Source organism: Helicoverpa zea, chromosome 7 (assembly GCF_022581195.2).
Source record: "Helicoverpa zea isolate HzStark_Cry1AcR chromosome 7, ilHelZeax1.1, whole genome shotgun sequence".
Lineage (NCBI taxonomy): Eukaryota > Metazoa > Arthropoda > Insecta > Lepidoptera > Noctuidae > Helicoverpa > Helicoverpa zea.
Window position 1 is genome coordinate 9,706,907 of NC_061458.1, and position 22,685 is coordinate 9,729,591.

The window sequence follows — 22,685 nt, forward strand, 5'->3', positions numbered from 1 at the left end:
CATATCACCCTTGAATTAAACCTGCGTTTTGCTATATTCTCCTTTAATATGTTATCATTTCAAGATAACTGTCCGAGAATACGCCCTTGTTTCATCGAATAAAGGCTGTTATTGAAATGTCTTTTAATGTAGATGAACATAGAACTTACCATGCAAATTGATCAAAGCATTTTTGAGAAAGTTATTACGTGATGATATAAATTTAAAAGCTTTGTGATAACGAACGATATTTATAAGAAGATCGCTTTAGAGCACAAGTAGTGCCTGCCCGTCGTTTACGAGCACCATAATGTTTAGCAAGCCATTTCCTTCAGTTGACTACAATAACTTGCGCATAGACGATAAACGATATAATGGAAATAAAATGAGCTTAAAGTACTTCGTGCTCCTTTCAATCTTTAGACACTTTTATGTTATCAGAAAATATAGTCGGAAGGGACAGAAGCTTCAACAGCAAAACGTAGTGTTTGTAACAACATTATGTGAAACGATGATTGCTAACTTTCTGATTTATCTAGTAAAAAATATTTCTGTTACGTCACTTCACGTCTTAGCATCGTCTTAAAATATTCTTCGTCAGAGACCATTACATTAACATCATTACTTAGCGTTAATTCTTCAAAACGCGTGCCGTAACTGTACACGGCCAATTCCAACAACAACAAAGTTAAGGCCTCACGCAGAACAAAGTTACGAATCCCGAGGGACAGTCGAGTAATCCATAAATCCCTCGGAGAGTCCTCCGTCCTCCGTGGCTACTTTCACTTCTGATAATATTGGGTCGTCACGTCGTGCCTCAAGTACTTGCATGAGGACGAAACTCCCCATTCACTGAATTATGGCTTTGCTTGCAAGCAATGAAGCTCAGGTTGATAGGTTTTTATTTTATTTAGTGTCACTGTAGTAATATATAATCCCTATCAAAATGCGGTATTAAAGCTATTTATAGATTGACGTCATCCGTTTATAACTTTGATACGGTATTTAGAAAAGTTGTAGGTCGCGTATATCATAGGTCACTGTTTTTATCACACTCGAAACTTACATTTATCCTTTTCCTAGTATACTATACACTTCATCGGCGGATGAAACAAGACGATAATCGACTAAAATAATATTTATTCCGTGCTAAGTTATCGTGGAACCCGATAGCTTTATCAATATGCTGTAAAGCTTACGCAGACAGTTTTATGGCAACTTTCTCGTTACTCATAATAACGGCTCCAATAGCTAACTTAGCTGTTAATATCCCACGATGTGAATGCGGGAATATTTATTTTCATTTGACAGTCAATTGGAGATAAACTATTCCATCACGTTTAAGGCAAAGGTGTCCAATTACTTGGAATAGTTACTTTATGGTCTCAAAACGATTAATAGAATTTCTTATCTCAATAGACAGTACTGAGTAAATACGCCAAGAATTAATTGGAAAAAGCTTAAGAATATTAAACCTATTATAGTAGGTGTATGTAGTCATGATATTTACAACTCCAGCAGGATATGGTCAGGCTGTCAGTTAAACTTGAAAAAATGCCAGTTTTGTGACCCAAAGTTGATTACTACCTACTTAAACTTTTTCCTTTACTAAAAATAACAGAGTCAGTTAAGTTAGTCCTTGAATTCAAATGAGGAAAAAAACAAGTCAAAGTTAATAACATTTTAATGATATGGCTTTAAAAAAATATTTTTATTACAATATCGATATAGGGTTATAGTTAACATGATATTGGTGTTCAAAATGCAGTGTCACACAATTTCTTAGTGTGTTTGGGATTCCGTATCTTAGATGGAGAATGTACTAAAAGCTGTAAGGTATTGAATCACCCCATGTCCGTCCGTCTGTCAGGACCCTTTTCCTCTAAAACGTATGAGGTAACAATTCGAAATTAATATTAAATGCCTGTAGTATGTGATAACCAAATCCAGCGATGGGAATAATTAACTAAATGACCTAAGGGGTAGTTATTACACCCTGCAGATTAATTATAATACTTGGATTACAAAGATAACAACGTTGTTAGTGTCATTTAGTGGAAACTAAATTGTCTTTGGCAATAAGACACTAATGGTGTTGTAATGTTAACACGTAGGTCAATGTCCAATTTTCGTCAATGACGAATTTTGCCATTATCCAAAATTACAAGACAACCGGTAAGCATAGACCTTGATATATTAAAATCCGAGCCTTAAGATTTTATTATTGGCGACATCATAATTGTTTATGACTGTTCAAGGACCGACATTTTTCTTAGAAATTATGTTGTAATAAACCTAATTTGTTATTGTCGGTCTGGCCAAAGCTAAGCTTCTTATCCGAAAGTAAGTCTTCGAGAATATCTATTAACTACATAAAACTCCTTTCTAAGTTCTATCGATTTGAATGTAGGTTAGTAATACAACAATTATGTATCTGAACCTGACATTAACTAATTTGCGTTACATGTATGCGCAAATTGAAACTCGACCATGTTCTAACTAATGGCATTCGGAGTCGCTAACTATCCGGTACTTAGTGCAGGACTATCGCCATTTCTAACTCGTGCCCATCTTGTTTATACGAGAAAGTAGACGGTTCAATAACGATCCAATTTATTCGATTACGATCTCACATGAGATTATTCAACGCATCAATCATAGAGAAAACCAAAACCCAGAGTTAACCTTTGATTTAATTCGTATTCGTTCGAGAAATAGCAACTTTTTAACCTTGATCAAGTCTGATTGGCTGCTCTTTGTATCAAGTTATCAGGCCTTTTTTCCTTAATTTAAATTTTTTTTTCATGCTGTCGGGGTTTTCCATATTTACTTAGGGGTTTGGGGAACACAATTAGCACCTATACTTATGTCGTCGATGTATTCTGAATAAACTAAGAAACGTTGAAATAATTAATGTTAGCATCGATTAAAGTTAACTTAGATTACATAATAACCTATGTATTTACCTGCAATCGTTTCTTAGGATATGCTTATTCAAAGGCTGTGTACGATAATGCAGTAAACAAGTATGCAACAGAAATATTATTAAGAAGTATCGCAATGATTCCCGCAGACGCAGTTTTAACTATTTCAATGCCCACAACTGGTCCACCCTTGAATACAATTATTATCTCCTTTTGTTGATACTAACAACTGCGTGGGAATATGTAGATAGATCTGTTGTAGTATTTTCTTTCATTCTACATACATAATTTGTGTATGTGACAAAATGAAAAGGTACGCCATATTACATCACATATTCTCACGCATAGGAAAGAAACCGACTAAGGGACATAAGTATTTAATCATATTTGTCAACAAGTAAGCTGGGTCGATCGGTAGTCATCGGTATTTTAGGTGTTATTCAATATTACAATCACAATAAGGATTGCACCTACATTTGTATCACTCAGTTGGAACGACAGTAAAGCAAAAGTTTATATAAACTTTACTCTGAAAACGAAGAACCCTATATTTAGTACATCTGCAATGAAAAACAAAAGCGATAAGGGAATAAAATCAAGCGGCGAGCGTGCAGGTTGGCTTTGTACCCGCGTCCAGAACACGGCGCTCCTGTCCCACTGACCCAGTGACACGGTGCCTATTGCCTAAAGCAAAAAGCTTCACTTTGTACGCCTGAACAAATACACGCGTATGTAAATGTTCCACACGAACGACCAGCCACAAACGTCACGCTGCGCAAACACAGATAAATGATTAATGGAATTTTTAACGTGATATATTGCTAATACGTTGAATTTTCAAAACCTAAAAAAACGACGCATTTCCATTTTCACATTTGGTCGACCCCGAATGACCGAAACGTACGAGGTTGGGACCAGAATGTGTTTGTTTTGTGCGCTGTCACTCTCCTGTAGAACTCCTTTATTTTTCAGAAGTAGAAAATGGCCGTAGTTTTTCCACGGTTCAACATGTTAGTAGTGTATCGACAGGACTGACATGTTGCGCATTTTATTTGCGTGCATACAAGGGAATCAATTTCAGATGGGACGTTAAATAAATCCGGCGCGTCTCACGCTGTCTCACATTCAGATTGCATTCAGCTGCAGCTCTCTCGTAACTTATGTCCCGCTGCACATCGCATCGCAAACAAAATACCAGTTCCGTTCAATTTCTCTATGTCGAAAACTAGTTTCCACTTTTCTCACTTCTGTGTAATCCCTATATCAAGTTGTTCTTGTCGCTTCACGCTGCATTTTCTCGAAATGAGGGCCTAACAAGAACGTATAGGCTATTTATTTGCACCGAGCTTCCTACGTGCCTGATGGCCCGGCCACGTAACTACTTCCATATCCAGCGCTGGACACCTTGTACATAGTAAATGTAGTATACAATACACCACACAATGGTAGAATATAAATAACTGGCCGTAGTCGGAGATGCATTGTTCTAGGGAACGTGTGCGTAGGAATATATTCTTATAACTTACGAATATAGAAAAATAACAATAGCAATGGTTTAAGTCCAGTCTAGCAAGAAACTATTTTTTTACCTCTAGGAAAGTTTTTGAAACTGAAATTCAGCAAACAAATGAAAGCTTCAATTCACACAATGAATTTAATGTAGATTGATATTGCTCTTGGATCACATTTAGCCCTTAAAAGCTTACAATGAATGTATATCAGGAAAAAATCCTTGGGGCGAACTGGGCACGTTTCGTAAATAGCATTTAATCAGAGTGTACGAGTTGAGCAAGCGCGTGAAGTGCTTCGCTTCGTCTTCATAGTCGCGGACTGTCGGGAACCGGACGCCAACGAACTACTCTGTAACTATCTCGTCAGATTGAGCTGTAAACTAAATGAGTTTACATAAAACTAGCAATTGCTATGACTTGACTCGCTTGGCGGAGGTTGAAGAACTCAACACTCTGTTGGGCAATGCTCGCTATACTTTTTTGTTAATTAAGTTAAGAGTAGAGACAACCATATTTTTATTATGATTAGGTATAACATATTTTTGAACGCTGCAAGCATATATTATGTAAACTGTATCTAAAAGAGCGCTCTATTTTAAAAGGGTTGAGAATTGTCACTAAGAACAAAGACAAGATTTTATGTTAAAGTTAACGAACAAACTGATTAACCTAGTTGTTTTTGCAGCTTCTCGCCGGCGTCTTAACGAGTACATCGAGCACTACGAGGGTCTGGAATACGACGCAGACACATTGCACCAGCAACACTTGCGCGCACGTCGCTCCATAGACGCGCCAGAAGACTTGAGACTTCACTTCCGCGCGCATGGGAAGAAGTTCCACCTACGACTGCGGCGGGACTTGTCCGCCTTCAGCGAAGACTTTAAAGTAAGTAACGGCACCTGTTTTTTAACTAGATGTAAGCAACATCAGCTGTTTTCTAACCAAACATAGATGTATGTAGATCAATGTATGCAATTGTACGAAACGAACTCGTTTTCTTGCACAGGTTGAAGGCGCGCAAGGGCAGATACATGAAGTCGACACATCACACATATACCACGGAGAGTTGGCGGGTAAGTCTTACATTGATGATAATAGACGAGAATACTAATATGTTAATAAATCTGTTTACCAACTGAAATTGTTGACACGCAGCCAGTCGGTCCAGTTGATATGTTAATCAACGATACATCCAGTTTAGGTCGTCACCCTGCGCGTTTACCTTAACAAAATTAATATTTAGTTTTAAACGAAGTTTTTAACAAAATTAAATGATCACCTCGTACAAAGTGAAGTCAGGTGAAGTGGAGAGGTTTAGCGCGAAGCGGAGCACTCACGTACTGAAAAGACAGACACAAACTTTGTTGGTGGCGTACGGCGGACTGACAGCCGCAACTCGGGACCCACTCCTATTGTACACCGGGAGCCGAGAACAGCGACGTTATCTACACCCAAGATAGACGCTATTGTTTGCCCTCACCCCGAGGGAAAATTTAATAAGTCCCCGCTCGGAGTATGTCGACCGCGATTGTGTTTCTCTTTAATCAAACAAAAGCCGAACGCTAACTCTTCGTCCGCATCTGCCCCTGCCAGCAGCGGGCAGCTCCTCGCGAGATAGACGCTTCGCTCGTTCCCAACATTAATAATTCTTGGAGAGCACTAAAACATATTTCTTTTTGCAATTACTGGCGGGACGGCGTCAAAGTCCTGGCTAATTGGGAGCTTTCGGCGGCCACTCGACTTTTAATGTTGGCGGGCGGAGGCCGTGCCGATGGTTGACTGCTCCGCAGGCTTTACTACTTTACGTGTATAATATGTATAATTACACTGTTCAAAATTTGCCCTGCATTCTTGTCTCGCGAAACATTCTAAAGAAATGTTCAAAAGAAATTCATAACATTTTCCGGACAAAAAGAAATATTCGCTTGATTTTTTTACGATCCTGGAATAAGGATGTTGTAATCTTTTCATCTTATTTATGTTAATTAAAACCCGTGTAGTCACTGATAAATAAAGTAACGAATGTAACATAGGGAGGGAATTTTTGATGGTTTTAGTTAGAAGTTATTGGCAGTTAGGGTATCGATGAATGAAAAAGTGAGACCATGATGCGTATCGATATAGATGCGGGTGCGACTTGGAGTTCGGGCGCGGGTGTTATGATGGTGAAAGTTTGGAACAGTGTAAATGGATAAAGTTGTGCGGAGGGCGGCGTGGCATCGATCGCAGTTCGTCGCCCTACTTACAGCGGTCTCCGATGCACTTAGTCGTTGAGTTGCAACCTACGTTTTGCATGCACAACCCACCGTCCCCACATATTTATCAGCAACTGTAAACACGATTTGCGTTTTTATTGTTATAATCGAAGCTGTGAATCAACTTGTGGCATTAACATTATATAATGTGTTACAGAAGCATAGTTTATTTACAAACCGCTGGAAAACTTCCCAAGACCTTTACTAATTACCTATACTAGGTATTTTTTTAGATGACATTACAATATACATGTTTCTTTCTGAAATGGCAATCATCTTTAGACCTGTTACATGTATGTCGTTTCGTCTGAGTTTGAGACAAGATAACATTATTATAAATTCTGCTTCTATTTAGGTCATTCATTGAAACTGTAAAGGAATTAGAAACACTGCGTAAATGGAGTATTACAGCATAATCTATTTCTAGGAAATATTCACTTTCGTTGAGCGTAACAATAGATCTTGTTGTGAAATGTACTTACATAGTTGGTTATTATACAAAAAAAATGATAACCCGAACCGCTACCAGTGCTCTTAGCTTCAGCAAAATGGGCGCGAGTTTTTCTGCCGTCGCACTTGAAATTTACTGAAAAACATTTTCGGAGCCCTGCGGTTGGTGCGGAAAACATTTTACGTTTCCTCCGTATTTTCCAAATGTACCTTATGTTATGTGTATATCATTACGTTCATTTTACATGGACCACAAAAAAGGCTATACAAAAGCAGGATTATTCTTACAGGAGTTGTCGTTTGCCTTCTTGTTTACTCCTGTTATAATGAATGTTGTCTTATCAATTTACGTTGGTCACTTCAGTTCTAAAGTTTACTGTTTCTCGAAAACAATTGCTGTCGTCAATTCAATACTTCATTGTTTCATCCGAATTCATTCCCACGTACCGGGGTATGCAATCTTGTTTGAAGCAGAAATATTTACACAAAAACTTGTAAGATTAATCCAGTCTAGAATTTATACTGCTATCTTTAACAAATTCAAAGATTATCAATAGCCAAGTTTACGTAACCCTTACTTGTTGAAAAGAAATTCAATCCGAAAACCAAGGAAGTGAACTGGAAAGCTATTTCGAGCAATTTTTAGTTTATGGTTAACTGACCGAATTATTAATTTATTTCGTTCTACTTTTTTATACTTTCCACTGTTTCCAAACATTATGTATTTAGTTTGATCACGTCTGTCAACAACTTGACGAATTCAAGGTCCAGTGCTTACTCTGGGCCAAACTTTGTAGTAGAAAGCAATGCTTTAATTATGACGACAACTCAGATGCAGAAGTAGATAGAGCATACTGAAAACAAAAGCATTTGTTTGAAAAACTAAAGTAGCACTTGTTTCCTGTTGGACATTGTATGTCCGAGCACCTGCCGCCTAGTTCAACAATAGGTCAGCTATTCCAAAACTACTCGTCGATATTGTTCCTCAGCAGAGTAACGTTCAGTCATCACAGGTTTATTAACAATCTACATAATAATATTGAATTGATACAACCTTACACAATACCAGCGGATATAACTTTATAATAAACCCATAGTCACCAGCGGTAGTTAAGCGCGTAATCAATTTGATCGCATGCTCACACCTGCATGTCTCAGTGGGTACCGTGGGTAGGGGGCATAAAACAAATGGTACGCCTCAGCAAATGTAATTGCAACGTTCAATTTACGTACAATACACCTCCGGCCCCTATTAGCTGAGCTGTATGACTCACTACACCAGCTATCATTATTAATATACCTTCGGAAACTAACGTGCTTGTGACACGACACCCAGCAATTGTTCAGTGGAAGCTTCGCCGTTATCGTAAGAACAAATTGTGAGCTTCGGGTGACCGACACCGATAATAAGGGGTATTGTTGAGACAAGAATTTGAAATATGGAGCATTAGTGGATACTGGCAGGACATGACTTTGTTGTCGAGTGTTAAACTTACACCTTTGAACAAGGTGACCTCGAATAGTTGAAAACTGACATTCGATATCGTGGTTTAAGAACTTGACTTTTGAGAGTTGTATGTCTCAGAATAATGTAGTGTACATTTTGGTTAATTTTATACAGAGATCTGATATAAAATAACTCGCATTTTATATCTTGCTGCATTGTCATATTTATATCAGATAAGCCAATGATAAGGTTGTATGTGATATAAATGATACAACAACTCGGCTGTTATAATACCTTCTTATTGCATGACGATAACAGAGATAAAAAGAGATGTAATAATGCAAATACATAGTTTTTGTAAATTCATGAATAACTGTTCAAGGATGCCCATTTTGACCAAACTGAAAATCTCCAATATTCACCATTATGAGTAGCATAATGAACACTTCAAATTGTTGAGTTAGACCAGAAGCAGTGTCTAAGCGAATGTAGAATGAGCAATATCTTGCAAGAATCATATTACGTGGGTGTTGTGGTTTGGTTTTTGCACTAGGATTTGTATAATGAATGGTGTTATACGTAAAGCCGTCCACAACTTCAGCGACACCGTGATTTCCTCAACGATTGGTGACTTTTTCGGAAATTGACACTCCATAAATGTTTTCGCTTCTATCAACTCCATCACGTCTGCTCCTAATAAAATACCCCAGATAACTTTAATGTTACACAACACACATGCTTACTTCACCGTCTTATTAGAGGCAATTTTGTTATAACAAACTCATATGAAGGCAAACAACGCAACGTCAAGACTTTAGAAAGCCGTGTTCGGGTAATATACGTAAAATGAAAGTAATGAAATTTTGAGCGGTAAGCCTTAGTAGTGCTCCAAATTTGTTGATTCCCCTTATAAATTGTTTTTGTATTAATTTTGAAGTCACATTAATGTTACTTACTTGTCTACATAGCACCATATTGATTATAATATCGACTTTCATATGCGAACGAAAAGTTGCATGTAAATACCATTTCGTTTATGGACCAGCTTCATAGTTTAGCGTAAAGGCTGGCTGTGGATCAACCGTTCAAAGAAATTTTCCCAGAATAAGTTAATGACTACGTCTTTCTTAAAAAACAATAAAACATTATAGTTGTTCCGGTTCAGAGTACCAATTCTAATGAGAGCTTAAAAAGTGGGGAATCGTGGTTATGAATATAATCCTAACCGCTGTTATTTTAAGTGCGCGCACAAGGGTGGATTCTAGTCTAATGCCGGAGCTTGGAATAATGCTATTGCAGAGATAGATGAGGTTCTATATATGCAAACCCTCGCTGAAGCCACTGTATAAAATAACACTGTTTGTTTATGCGCAGATGATCCGCAATCGAAGGTGTTCGGCTCGGTGACGGACGGTGTTTTTGAGGGGAAGATCATAGCGAGCGATGGCTCGTTCTATGTGGAGCATGCTCGCCGATATTTCCCTCCAAATGGCACTCGCACGCGAGTCCACTCCGTCATCTACCGGGAGGGTGACGTTAGCGACCCCTACGCCCATCGAAGACATGGTAAGTAAAAATTTTAATTTCTATAGGCCATTAAGCCAAGTCAAATTCCAAATTATTCTACCGCTGCCTACCTATTTGTATATTGGGGCCAATTTGCATAGCCACTGGATGGGATTCCGAATTGCAGTAATGGAGATTTAGGGCTATAGAACTTCATTTGGCAATAAATAGGTTATATTCGGATAAATGGAGCAGGTTCTCTCATTCAGAAACACTGAAATGTTTTTGTACTTAAATTTTATAATGTTAAATCTTTCCGTGATCAGATAATAGACTTAAGCAACTGGGACTGTTAAGCTACACAATACTGAATCAGTGTTATTGTTACGCGGAAAATCCGATTATAGCATAGGTCCCATCCCTACAAAACGCTATTTTATGAGTCGTATCAAATGAAGTAATCGCGTTTTATGGTTTAATCCCATTACGTTATGTACAATTAAGTTCGTTCGCAAAGGTGCAATAACAAAATTAACTGTGTAGAAATTTGTAACTACACGTGCAGTTAGTGGAGTCGGGAGTTCGGGAGCGGAGGGAGAGGCGAGTCGCGTGGAAGTTTCGCCACAGTATGTCGCACGGCAAATGGATTGCAACGCAAGGTCGTTTAACAAAGTTTAATCCCATTTGCTCGGCGCGCTGTCACCGGCTGATTGCGACACCGCTTGCATCGGAAAATTCGCATAATTTATAACGGAACGTTCGACTCATTTATTGGCCGGCGCTGTTGTCGTAAATTCATTCAGAGTCAGTCGACTATAATTCGCCGTGACGAGCTTAACATGCTTTAAATCATGTTCTATCGTTGTGTAGATGAAATTTGGCACGGTTCACAATGTCATCAAACCAGACTAAATTCCACGTTACATATTCATTCGTCCGTAGGCTGCGCTGGAATGGTAATTTCGCGTCAACAACACCGCCCCGCCTGCCGAGTTTGCATTTTTGCCGTTTCAACTGTGTTGTAGATGCAATTTCATTGTGCAGTTGTATGTAGCGACCCACCTGAATATGCGACTTTACTGAATTGCATAAACACAAGTCCCCTTTCAGCATTGCTTTTGAATACTGACAATATACCACACCGATATACAATACAATATGTTAGTATGACTATGCATATCATTTTTATCTTGTTGTCTACGATTCCATTTTCACTTTATATTGTGTATTCCGCCAAGGTTTCGTTGGAAGTACCTGGCAATTTTTCTGGTGATCTTTTTCTTTGTATTGATAACAATGTATTTCATTTGTTTTGCTTCTGGAAATTACGTTTGATCGGAAAATAAATTTCGTAGGTATTGACTGAGCAGGAAGGGTCGCTTTTGTAGCTACATTTGTTTTCATTACGAGTTATCGAACAGCGGCAGGGGGACCGCTCTACGCATTCTCTACGGAACTTTTATTTGAATATGAAAGACTTTCACGAACAACCAAATAAGGGATCTTTTTATAAAATGTACAGGGACGGTAACTGCCCCATTGCATTACAATGTCACTCTTTGATACAACGTAAATATTAAATTAGAATTAATTGACATATATAACTGTTAATATTTTTATTTTGTTTTATTGGAATAACTATGCATAGTTTTAAGACATGTACGAATTTCTACAGGTTAGTGTCATTCTTGCTATTATCTTACAATTCTGCGTTACAATCTTTGTCTAAATACCAACATACTGTTTACTCTAACCGTAATTTAGATAAGACAAACAAGACGCACATAACACTGAATTTCTCTGTTTACCTTCCCATTTGTGTGGGGACATATAGAGGGCATTAACCGAGTATAAAATACTCCTCAGAAACCGTCTCAGGAAGACTGAAGCATCACTAATTTAATATTGTCCAAACTCGCGACTAGTCACGAACGAGGTTCTCGTTTCGTTACACAAACTGTTCTACACAATCTTATTTAAGCGCTTCATTTAATATCTGTATCCTCATATCGCTTCGCTTTTCATCCAATGAAATTATATTGTAGCAAGTTTTCTTCATCGCCGGATGGCATAAAAGAAACTCGGCGCTCCATATCTTTGAAAATGTCTGTATTTAATGGTGTTTAGAAAAATAAGATGATACGGATGGAGAATGTTTGTTCAGTCCTCTGCCAGATCTGAGTGAATGTGCCTTAAAATAACAGAACTTATGTACGTACGTTAAGTTCCGTGCAGAACAAACAATCGGCAGCTAAGTATTTCTATATGGAGTTCACTTGACTCCGTCTGGGCACGAGTTGGCACAACGACTCGAACTGCGCCCGTCGACGATATTTGCATGATAAATGTACGTAATATTTCGAATACAAGTTATTACCATTACTGGTTATTAATCTAACAATAAAGTGGCTTTCTGGTATTTGAACAGGATACTTAATTTCAAGACTTCGATTTATTTGCGTAATAGGAAACGGCATACTAAAAGTTTTCTTGAGATCTTGGAGCGGACTAGATTTTAATTAATAGTTTGCGTTGTTAATTAATGTTGAACTCAGTTTCTTTGTATAAGACTGTTTATTTGTAAATATATTTACTTCGCATATTATTATGTTAAAACACAATCGGCACAGATAACATGAGGAAAATGTAGTAGTTTCCTCAGGAGCTGTTATCTTAAAAGTTCCGGGGTATAATTAGTGTAAAAACAACTTATCGGCTTTTGGTCCAGTACCATTAGTATAGGGGTAATTAATGTTATTTCACACATGAGTATCAATGAGTCAAAAAAACGTTCTCAGATTTTTGTGACAACCTAAAATAAATGTGAAATGAAATGTACATATTTACTTTCATCTCAGATTAGCTAACACTTATTAGGTCTACCACAAATTGTAGTCACACAATGTTTATGAAACGTGCGTCTAGATTGTGCGGGTAAATATGATTTTGTATTGCTCGGTAGGCATTAACTTTGCGATGTTCGCCAGCAGGCGGTAATTTCCGTTATCTGGCTGGCGCGGCGCACCCGCGCACAGGAGGTTCGTTAAAATGCAGCCCGCCCGGATGCGAAACGCCAATGTGCTCTAACACGACACACGAGCTGAAAAAAAAAACTCGACTATTCAGCACTTTTTAATTTTAAAACTGCGCTTTTTCGCTCTCATTGTACTTTTGCATGCGTCGTTATGGTTTTCCTATTCAATGCTGCAGTTTAGATTTATTCTGGGGACAGAAAACAGAATGGCAGTCACAATGTTTCACTTTAATCATTGAATTTATTGTGGATGTTCTAAGTGCTTCCATTTAAAATGTTTATAACTATAATTTAATACCACTAGCTTATTATATGAACTAACAGAACCAGGCCATATGCAGATTGCAAAAAGTTACCTACCTAACAGTCGTTACAAAGGTTGGTAATTACATACGTCTCGGCAAGAGAGGAAAAAACAAAGAGATTAATATATATTAGGGTTATAAATCTAACGGGAACTCGGTTGATAAATAAATCTCAGAATAGCGCTATAGAAAAGAGTTTGGTGTCAGCGTTTGGTATTTATTTCACCACGAGCGGCCCGAGACGGTGTCCGCTATGTATTTTTCTTCCCAACTCCGACGGCAAAACTTGGGATTTAGCATGAATAATTTAAAATATCATGTACACCTCTTGGAATATTCCAGCATTGTGCCACAGAGAAACACTACCGTCCTTATATTGATGATGTTCTTTCAACTCCTAAATCGACACGTGGATTTTTTTTCTCAATGGCTACGACTGATCTGGATTATAAATCTCGATAAATTGACCTATCGTATTCGAGACACGTACGGCGCGGAGTTGCGACTATGTGCTTGATGTAATGGCCCATGGTCTAGCGTGGAAATCTTTCCGCCACGAAGTGTCAATTTATTTTTTGTTACTCTAAAACGTTACCTTTTTTGCTAAAAGGTCATTTAACAAAGTATTTTTAGGATTGCAAAAAAAAAGAATTGTTCAGTGTGCAGAAGACTGACTCACGCATAGGCGTTATTTCAAAACATGTTGTAATTTGCGTTTTGCAATGTCGCATGGCGGCGGACTGACAACAGCTGTCAGATCTCCTGCACAATAGCAAGATGGTGACGTTGTAAACATTGCTAATGTAAACGGAAATATACGAGACTGACACAGGAGGATAGCATAAGGCAGAGCACGGGAAACTAGGCTGAATTCTGAATGCATAAATCGCTGATCTAGTATCGTATTCCCGAACCTAAAACCGGAGCGTGGGATGGTCCCCGTTATGGTAAAGTTTTATCTTCTGCGGCTTGTTTTGCAAGTCATTAGATTCATGTCTATCTTCAGTAAACAACATTTTGTGGCCTCCAAAATGATAATGGTATAATAAAAGATTTAGAGCATTTCGACTCCCACTCATTTTCTTTGATTTGGTCAGACTGTGTTCGAGCATATAAATTGGAAATTGGATTTCAACTTTGTTGTAAAATCTGGTACCTCAACGTATCCCCGAGGCTTTTTTGATGATTTCGCTTCTTATTATTCATCTTAACTTTGATATTAATTGTGACTATGCTATGCTATGCGTAGTTATAAATTCCGCAGTTTTATACATTGAAGCCCATTTCTTTGCAACAGGTCACGTAGGCGGTTGCGGCATCACAGACGAAGTGGTGCAATGGATGGAGCGCATCCAGAACTCGGGCGTCGACGATGAGCCGCAGACGTCGCCAGCTCCTGGACCGACACCGACCACGCACGGCCATCATGCCCCAGCCTCCCCACCACCACATCCCAACAGCTTACGAGACGACGAGCCCAGGTAACTACATCATTTTCCCCCCGATCTCAATTTTCTATCTATCTTTTGTTAAGCATACTAAAGATAGGAATTTGAAATCACTTGTAAATGGAGCTTAATGTCAAAATGATACGACTTATAATAGGTAAATGTTCTCATACCTCAGGCTATTATAGGTCAATGACCTAGAACTGAGTACAGAAGCGAATACAGTCAATAAACAAATCCTTTTCCTGTCTGTCACGTTTGCATGAGTGGTTCCAAACAGATTTGACGATGAAATTGGCACACGGGTTATGTAATCCGGGAAGGAAATTAGATGTTATGTCGGCTAATATTTTTCTCTATAACATCTGTAATTAAACTTTACTATAAATGTAATGGTTGTAAATGTGAAAGTTTTCTCTTTCAGATTTATGATATTTCTTAAAGATAGGTTGAAGAAAACTGGAGAATTATTTGTTATTTGAGCGCGACCGACAATTCCGTCACTGTATTGGCGAAATTACAGGAAACAGTAGTGTTTTATAATTTCTAGTTTCTAGTCATTCATACAGTTCCTAGTGCTTTTAAGGTGCGGGTTGTTCTGGTAGAGTGTAGAATTACGACCGTTTAATTTATTACTAGCTTTTTGGCTAGACGTTAGTTTAACAATAAACTCATTCTATAAAGTTAGAGCTCTTTTATCAAAGTTGTTTCTTCTAAGTTTAGCCCTTTGTTCTAGAGACTTAAAATATTTATAAAGCATATTTTAGAAATGAAATTAAAAGGATGAAGTTAGAATTAACTTTGTCCATTTTTTTATTTAATTCATTTAGGAGAGGTCAATAATAACTTGAACCCTGTGTACCGTTTAGTATATGATGATGATGAATTGTATAAGAAGCATCTCTTGACGGTGACTAGTTGATTTGTCCCAAATAAACTTTAACACATGCATCATTAATCAAATTCCTTTCTTCTGATAATTAATATCAAATTATACATTCACTTTTTTTCTATTGCAGCGATAGCGTAGCGTAAGTACATAACAGTACCAAACTCCAAATCGTTTTATTACTATGATAAATAATTTGTATAAAATCTTGATTATTGCCAGACTAAAATACTTAACATTTTAAACAACCCCTATCTTACAGAACGAAAAATACAAACTAGCAAGAGCAAGCCAACCCCAAAATGAAATTGTTTAGAATGACTGTAAACAACATAAATTGTGATGCAGGCCCGCCTCTGACACATTATTTGTGTGCCCCTACAACAACAAAAAGTTTAAAACCTTTTTTATTACCCACATGCTACACGTGGGCCGTAGCTGGAGCAAAAAAAAAAAAAGAAAAAAAACTAGTTGAACCACGCCCAATTAAGTGCTATTTGTACTTAGATCGTAATCGAAGTGGTTTATTCCAAATAGAGATTATTATTTAGTGTTGTTACCGGTTTTGTTATAGGTCAATGGGTTATACTCGAAAATGGATTGTCACAAATGTTGTGTTAATCGAAAATAAGTATCTATAGAATAAATTAGTGTTGTGAACAATTCTAAAGTGACCTTACAAAGAGGCATTCGTTGGATTGCAACTTAGCTCACCTGTCTTTAAAGGTGTGTGCACATCAGTCATTTTATAGGTCGTCCCTATTTTGCACAATGCGAACGACCGGACCATGTAGATATGTATATGCTTTAAGATTTCTTTGTATAATAACATAACCTTCCAAGTCTGCTTTTTTTTTTTCAAAGATAACTTTTTGGCAGTAAATACAATAGTAATATACTATTGTATTTTTCTTGGGAATTTACAAAAGATAAGGCATGAGTAAGAGGAAGAGTTTGTTGAATATGGATGAACAACGGATATTTCCCAGTGAGGCCAAAGAAAATCATAGAGTACAGTAAGTACGTAAAGAGTCAGGGGTGCTTGCTGCTACATACTCCTTACACTGCAAATGACAGATATTGCCTGAGATAAACTTATATATTCTTATAATTGTATGATTGTTTCAGATACTGGGATGTACACCATTACAACAAGTACTCGCGCGCAGCGAACACAGGCGAGCACACGCGCTCGCGACGCGACACGTCCGACAAACGCGACAACTTCGACAATCGCAACGCCTGCTCGCTCTACATACAGACAGACCCGTTAATATGGCGGCATGTTAGAGAGGGATTTCCTGATGTAAGTTTCCTATTTATAGAATAAGCGTAATCCGCGCAAAGCGTAACTAGCGTAAAGGCCGAAAGGTTCTTGAGACTGGCAAACGTAGGACAGCTACCAACGGAATAGGGTATTTTAGTCTAGATGAGAAAAAAATTAAAAGTGTATTACAATGATTGTTTAGAGGAAAAGCAATCGGGAAATGTTAGTTTCACTTCGTAAGGTACCTAAATATATTTTTTATTGCAGTTTAAAGTTTTTAGGTTTTTTTATCTGTCTTTGAACACTACGAAATGTCGCCGCCATGCTAATGACGTCATTACGGTAGTAAACAAAAGTGTATAACCTCTAAATATTATCCACATTTCCCAAAGTATTTATTCTTGAAGTAGTTAACCTATCATTAAAGAGTATATTTCATTAGATAGGTAATGTTATAGTTCGGCCATTCAGAGAATGCGTTCCTGACACGTCGCGATTGAACTGACGACGTAACTACATTCATTGATTATTGATATAATAATGTTGTTTTAATGCTCCTCAATTGTTAAAACGGTAAACAACCAGCAAAAATATTTTTATCGTAACTGCAACGCCATTGCAAAGTTACGTCGTCAGTTCAATCGCGACGTGTCAGGAACGCATTCTCTGAATGGCCGAACTATAATACAGTTACTTACATCAAAGTGATCTTCACAAAAGTATAAACGAGATTTATCTGATAACAGTCCGGGATCTCGTCTCGCAACTTTTAACCAAGTGTTTCTCATATTTATATCCACTGGTACTTGAATCCATAATTTGTCTGGTGTTTTTACACTAGTCTCACATTCAGAAACAACACACCAACGATACGGAGCATAATTACTCATTATTAAAATTTTCAATACATATCAAAATATGTATTACTGACAGCTGTAGTTTGTTTACTAACGTAATGACGTCATGACCAAAAAACAATCATGGCGTCCGTTGTGTGCCGCGTTTTCGCGAAATACGCGCGAAATTTGAAATTATGATAAAACAATTAATTTATATTCGTACATAACGTAAGAAAAAAAAATATTTTTAATTTTTTAGAGATATATTAAGACTAAAGAATTTATTTAAGATATATTTCAAAAATGCATGTACCCTATACCCTATTAGTCGGATGATCTGACGGTTGGTGCTGGACGGAGGCTGCTTTCGACCAGCTATTACCCTTCTTGAAGTGGTTGTTCTATGGCACCTCAATCATGATGATGATATTGTAAACTTATACTTCATTTCTGATGTTCATGAAAACACGTTTGCGGCGCGATACTTCCTAGAAGCGCGACAATGCTGCTTATAGTCAGCTTACATTTTTCTGGGAAAGGTCAAACACAAAATTCTAAGTTCATTAACATAGCATTAGGTCTTAGTATGATTCGTTTTAACATACTAAACAGACATCAAATCACGGTCTTGTCCTCTCGCGACAGTCACCAACCAATATTAGAATGTACTCTATGGTCGCGAACCGAACTCTGTGCACAATCAGATAGACCTACTGGCCGCTAATAATAATATGATGACGCGCTAGGGAGGGATTCCCGGACGTAAGTCATCATTAGTTTTCCGTCCGTATTACGCGATGGATTTTAAGTATGTTAATGTCAACGAAAATCGTTGATACAAGATGTTGCTGGAAAGTAGCCAATGTGAATTGTTTCTCAATTAGGTGGGACACATAATTGTGGATATTTTTTTAAACTTCTAAGCGCCGGTTTTTCCGTCTGTTAATTTATATCTGAGGACTAATTATCATCTCCCGAGCCTTTTTCCCAATTATGTTGGGGTCGGCTTCCAGTCTCACCGGATTCCGTTGAGCACCATTGTTTTTAAGTGTGAATTATGGCCAAACATATTCTTCAGATAAAATTTGTCTTGTGATTGAAAGATCGTCCCTAAATAAATAAATGTTATGTGATATTGTAAAAGAAAACATGTAAGACAAATATAGTGTTAGTTAACTCGAGACCAACATACGCTGACGTGACCTCATTGACACCAATGAACGTTGATGAAAAAATGTTTAGCGCCAATTGCGAATGTAAACTACAACATACGTTCAATTGTTTCTTTGTTTTGTTCACGTTACTCGCATTTTTTTGTCATATTTCCTCTTACATTGTCAATTTATGATTTACATCATGTTATTTACATATACTACAATACATTTTATCAATGAGTTAATATTTTGTAAGTTAATGATTCATTCATGTTTATCTGTACTTAGAATAACATGAAAACAAACCCAGACCGGGTTACAATAACTTATTTGGTGTTAATGTTACCTATTTTATTCTTATGGAAAAACCTGTAATAAAATTCCATATTAAAGTACTCCTAAATATTTATTTATTTAACAATTTATGTACACAGTAAATACATAAGAATAAAAAAATACCAATTGAGTTCTAAGAGCCAGCTTATTTCATTGGCAATCTCCCCCTATCAGGCCTGTTTTGTGAGAGTTATAATGAAAAAGAGATGTAAATATCTTATTTTTTTCTCTTTCCAGCATCGGGATCCGAGCAAGAAAAGCGAGGTGGACATGAAGACTCGAGAGGAGATCCTTTCTCTCATTTCCCACCACGTGACCGCCGTCAACTATATCTACAGTTACACCAAGTTCGACGGACGACTGGAGCACAGGAACATCAAGTTTGAAGTGCAGAGGATTAAGGTTTGTGGTCATTCCTTATTTACGATATGTGTACTGTGTAGGCTACACATGTCATATAAGTCATGGTAGTTAAGAGTCCAAATCAATCTGAGATCCTCAATGCAGGTTGCTTAAGGACCATTCGATAGTCAAAGAGCTTTAGAAGGAACATAGGTGGGTAAAATTCAGTAAGAATCTGACTTCCTGCCATTCCCCACATAGTGGTAGTCTTTGATGAACCTACTCCCAAAAAACATATGTATAGTTCGGCCGTTCAGAGAATGCGTTCCTGACACATCGCGATTGAACTGACGACGTAACTTTGTAATGGCGTTGCAGTTACGATAAAAATTTTTTGCTGATTGTTTACCGTTTTAACAATTGATGAAATAAATTTAAAACAACATTATTATATCAATAATCAATGAATGTTATAATTTTGTGCCAAACTGAGTGTCAAATAACTTGGTAAACAATATTTTTCTAAATCTATACTGCGCTATTACAAGGTTATGTCAGCGGTTTATATTTTGTAGTGCTGTGCTAAAAATAACAGGCAAGTATCGTAATCTGTTCTTATACAGTTATAATATAAAATAATACGTTTTGATTTTCTTTTTAAGAATTGGAAAATAATGGACTATAAGACTTAATTATAACGTTTATGAAATATAAAAATAAAACTATGACCAAACCGCATTTTTATACTTAGATTAAAAATGGTAACCCCAAATGGCGTTATGGGCCGCCATTTTGTGACGCTAAAACAGTCGTCCGTTGTCGTTTCGTGCGCATAGACCACGTTTTTCAAGTGTTTTCGATCTGTTTTTATTTGATTACCCGGCTTTTGTTAGACCGAGATATCAGGATTGATTCTGTTATTGATAATAATATAATTATACATGTAGGCGAAGATGATGATGAAGACACCACCTCCTCAAGCAAATCGGAGTCTGATTAATATTCTGTTCGCACATTCAATTCAATGTACTTGTAACAAAGAATAAATAAAACAATTTTATTATATGAATATTACCTTTTTTTGGTTTCCACTTAAATAACTAAAATATAAAACAAATGATTCCGCCAATTTAAAACGAAAATAATCTTAAAATAATGCGGCGGTTCATTTTGAAGGAACGGTAACGAACTCAGTGTTATGTTGTGCCCATCACTAGTCGTGACTAACTGACAGGTGTCAGGAACGCATTCTCTGAACGGCCGAACTATAATATTAAATAATATATAGGTGATTTGACGAAAGAATTCTGTCTGACTTGGCAAATCATGTTCATTTTACACAAATTAAACCTAGGCACAATTTTTAAATCAAGATTGGGTTATTATGCAATACTATTGAATGCAGTAGTTTTTGTCTGAAATTCAGAGTGTAAAGTTTATTGTCACTCACGCAGCTACAGAGTCATATGATCTTTAGTTTTCGTTCGACATTCGATAGGCCGGGTAAAAATATCTTATCACAAAATTGCTAACAAACCCAACCGCATGGTGGCTCATTTCGGATGTGGTCAGATCACAAGTCTGATTTCCTGTTTCGCTCGCCTTTCCAAGAGGCCTAGGTATTGTTTAAAAGCAGGAAAATAACAACCCAATTTATATTATTTTTTGGAAACGCCTGCTCACAATATTTGTTTAAATTTAATGAGATGTTGAGGTTGGCACTTTGTAAGTGCAACCACCTATTAAAATACATTCCATCTTTAGCAAAGTTATTGTTATAAACCTAGTTCTAAACTCGGTACTTTTTAGGACCACGTTTTGTTATTAGGTTTATGATGCCTACCTTTCGGTCCAACAGACACTAATAGAGAAATTTTATCGACTAACATATTTCTAGGGACGTAATTTAAGCGAAATAACCTACGTAATAGGCCCCGTGGTCAATGACGTGAGGCTCATGATGTATTTTTCTCAATCTCTCCGTCCTAAGTACCTTATAAGAGTCTACGTAAGCTGTAATATCCGATATCGTATGACCATATGTTATGTATGACTCATTTGTTTAATCAAGCGAGAAATTTGATTGGAAACAGAGAAAATCGTGACGAATGTTATCGCCTGATGTTTTAGTAACGGTTCACAGATGAACGTGTAGTTATCGTACCTTTAGGGTGCGTATACACCGTGCGAGTAGCTTGCGCATGTTGTGGCACATGCGCAGGTTACATGCAGTTTAAAAACGTGCGCCTCGCGCATGTGCTAAAGCAAAATACCCACCCGCGTGCTCTTGTCACTTGCGCCTGTTGACTTGCTACATGCACCGTGTAGTAGACGCACCCTTAAGTTCAGAACACAAATTGTTAATTTTTTTATGCTTAACCTCTTAAGCCAGTAATTGGTGCTTATGAAGTCTACGACATAAATGCAGTTAATTATAATACAATGAACTATTCAAATTATACATCCGGACTAATATTATAAATGCGAAAGTAACTCTGTCTGTCTGTCTGTCTGTCTGTCTTTCTGTCTGTCTGTCTGTCTGTCTTTTCTTCACGCCTAAACTACTGAACCGATTTGTGTGAAATTTGGTACAGACATAGTTTGAAACTTGAGAAAGGACATAGGATAGTTTTTATTACAAAAAATAAAAATAAAAAATAAAATTTATTACGGACATACAGTGCCATCTATTGGTCAAATGTCGAGCTGTTCCTATGCTCCGTAGATAGATGGCGTTAATCGCGCAATGGTGTCATTACACGTGTTCGGTTCATGTTATTGTTTTAATTCATCGGAAAATCCATCAGAAAAATGTAAATAAACAGTAAAAAGGTGTAAAAAAATTAATATTAATATAATAAAAGTTTTACTACAAAGAAAATGCTCTAACGGAGTATAAACCAAAAATCTGCCGGAAGTCACTATTCCACGCGAACGAAGTCGCGGGCAAAAGCTAGTTCTACATAATTAGACTCAGTTTTAAATTCATGATAACAAAA

The 22,685-nt window shown here is 37.2% G+C and overlaps 1 protein-coding gene across 1 annotated transcript in view; it reads left to right on the plus strand.

Annotated features, from left to right (window-relative positions):
* Positions 1-22,685, plus strand: part of LOC124632072 (disintegrin and metalloproteinase domain-containing protein 10) — a 52,170-nt gene that overhangs the window by 15,443 nt on the left and 14,042 nt on the right. Inside the window, exons 2-7 of the mRNA XM_047166731.1 lie at positions 5,100-5,299; positions 5,421-5,487; positions 9,941-10,132; positions 14,709-14,892; positions 16,877-17,054; positions 19,582-19,746. Coding sequence (XP_047022687.1) covers positions 5,100-5,299; positions 5,421-5,487; positions 9,941-10,132; positions 14,709-14,892; positions 16,877-17,054; positions 19,582-19,746 — 986 coding nt within the window. The remainder of the gene's footprint in view (positions 1-5,099; positions 5,300-5,420; positions 5,488-9,940; positions 10,133-14,708; positions 14,893-16,876; positions 17,055-19,581; positions 19,747-22,685) is intronic.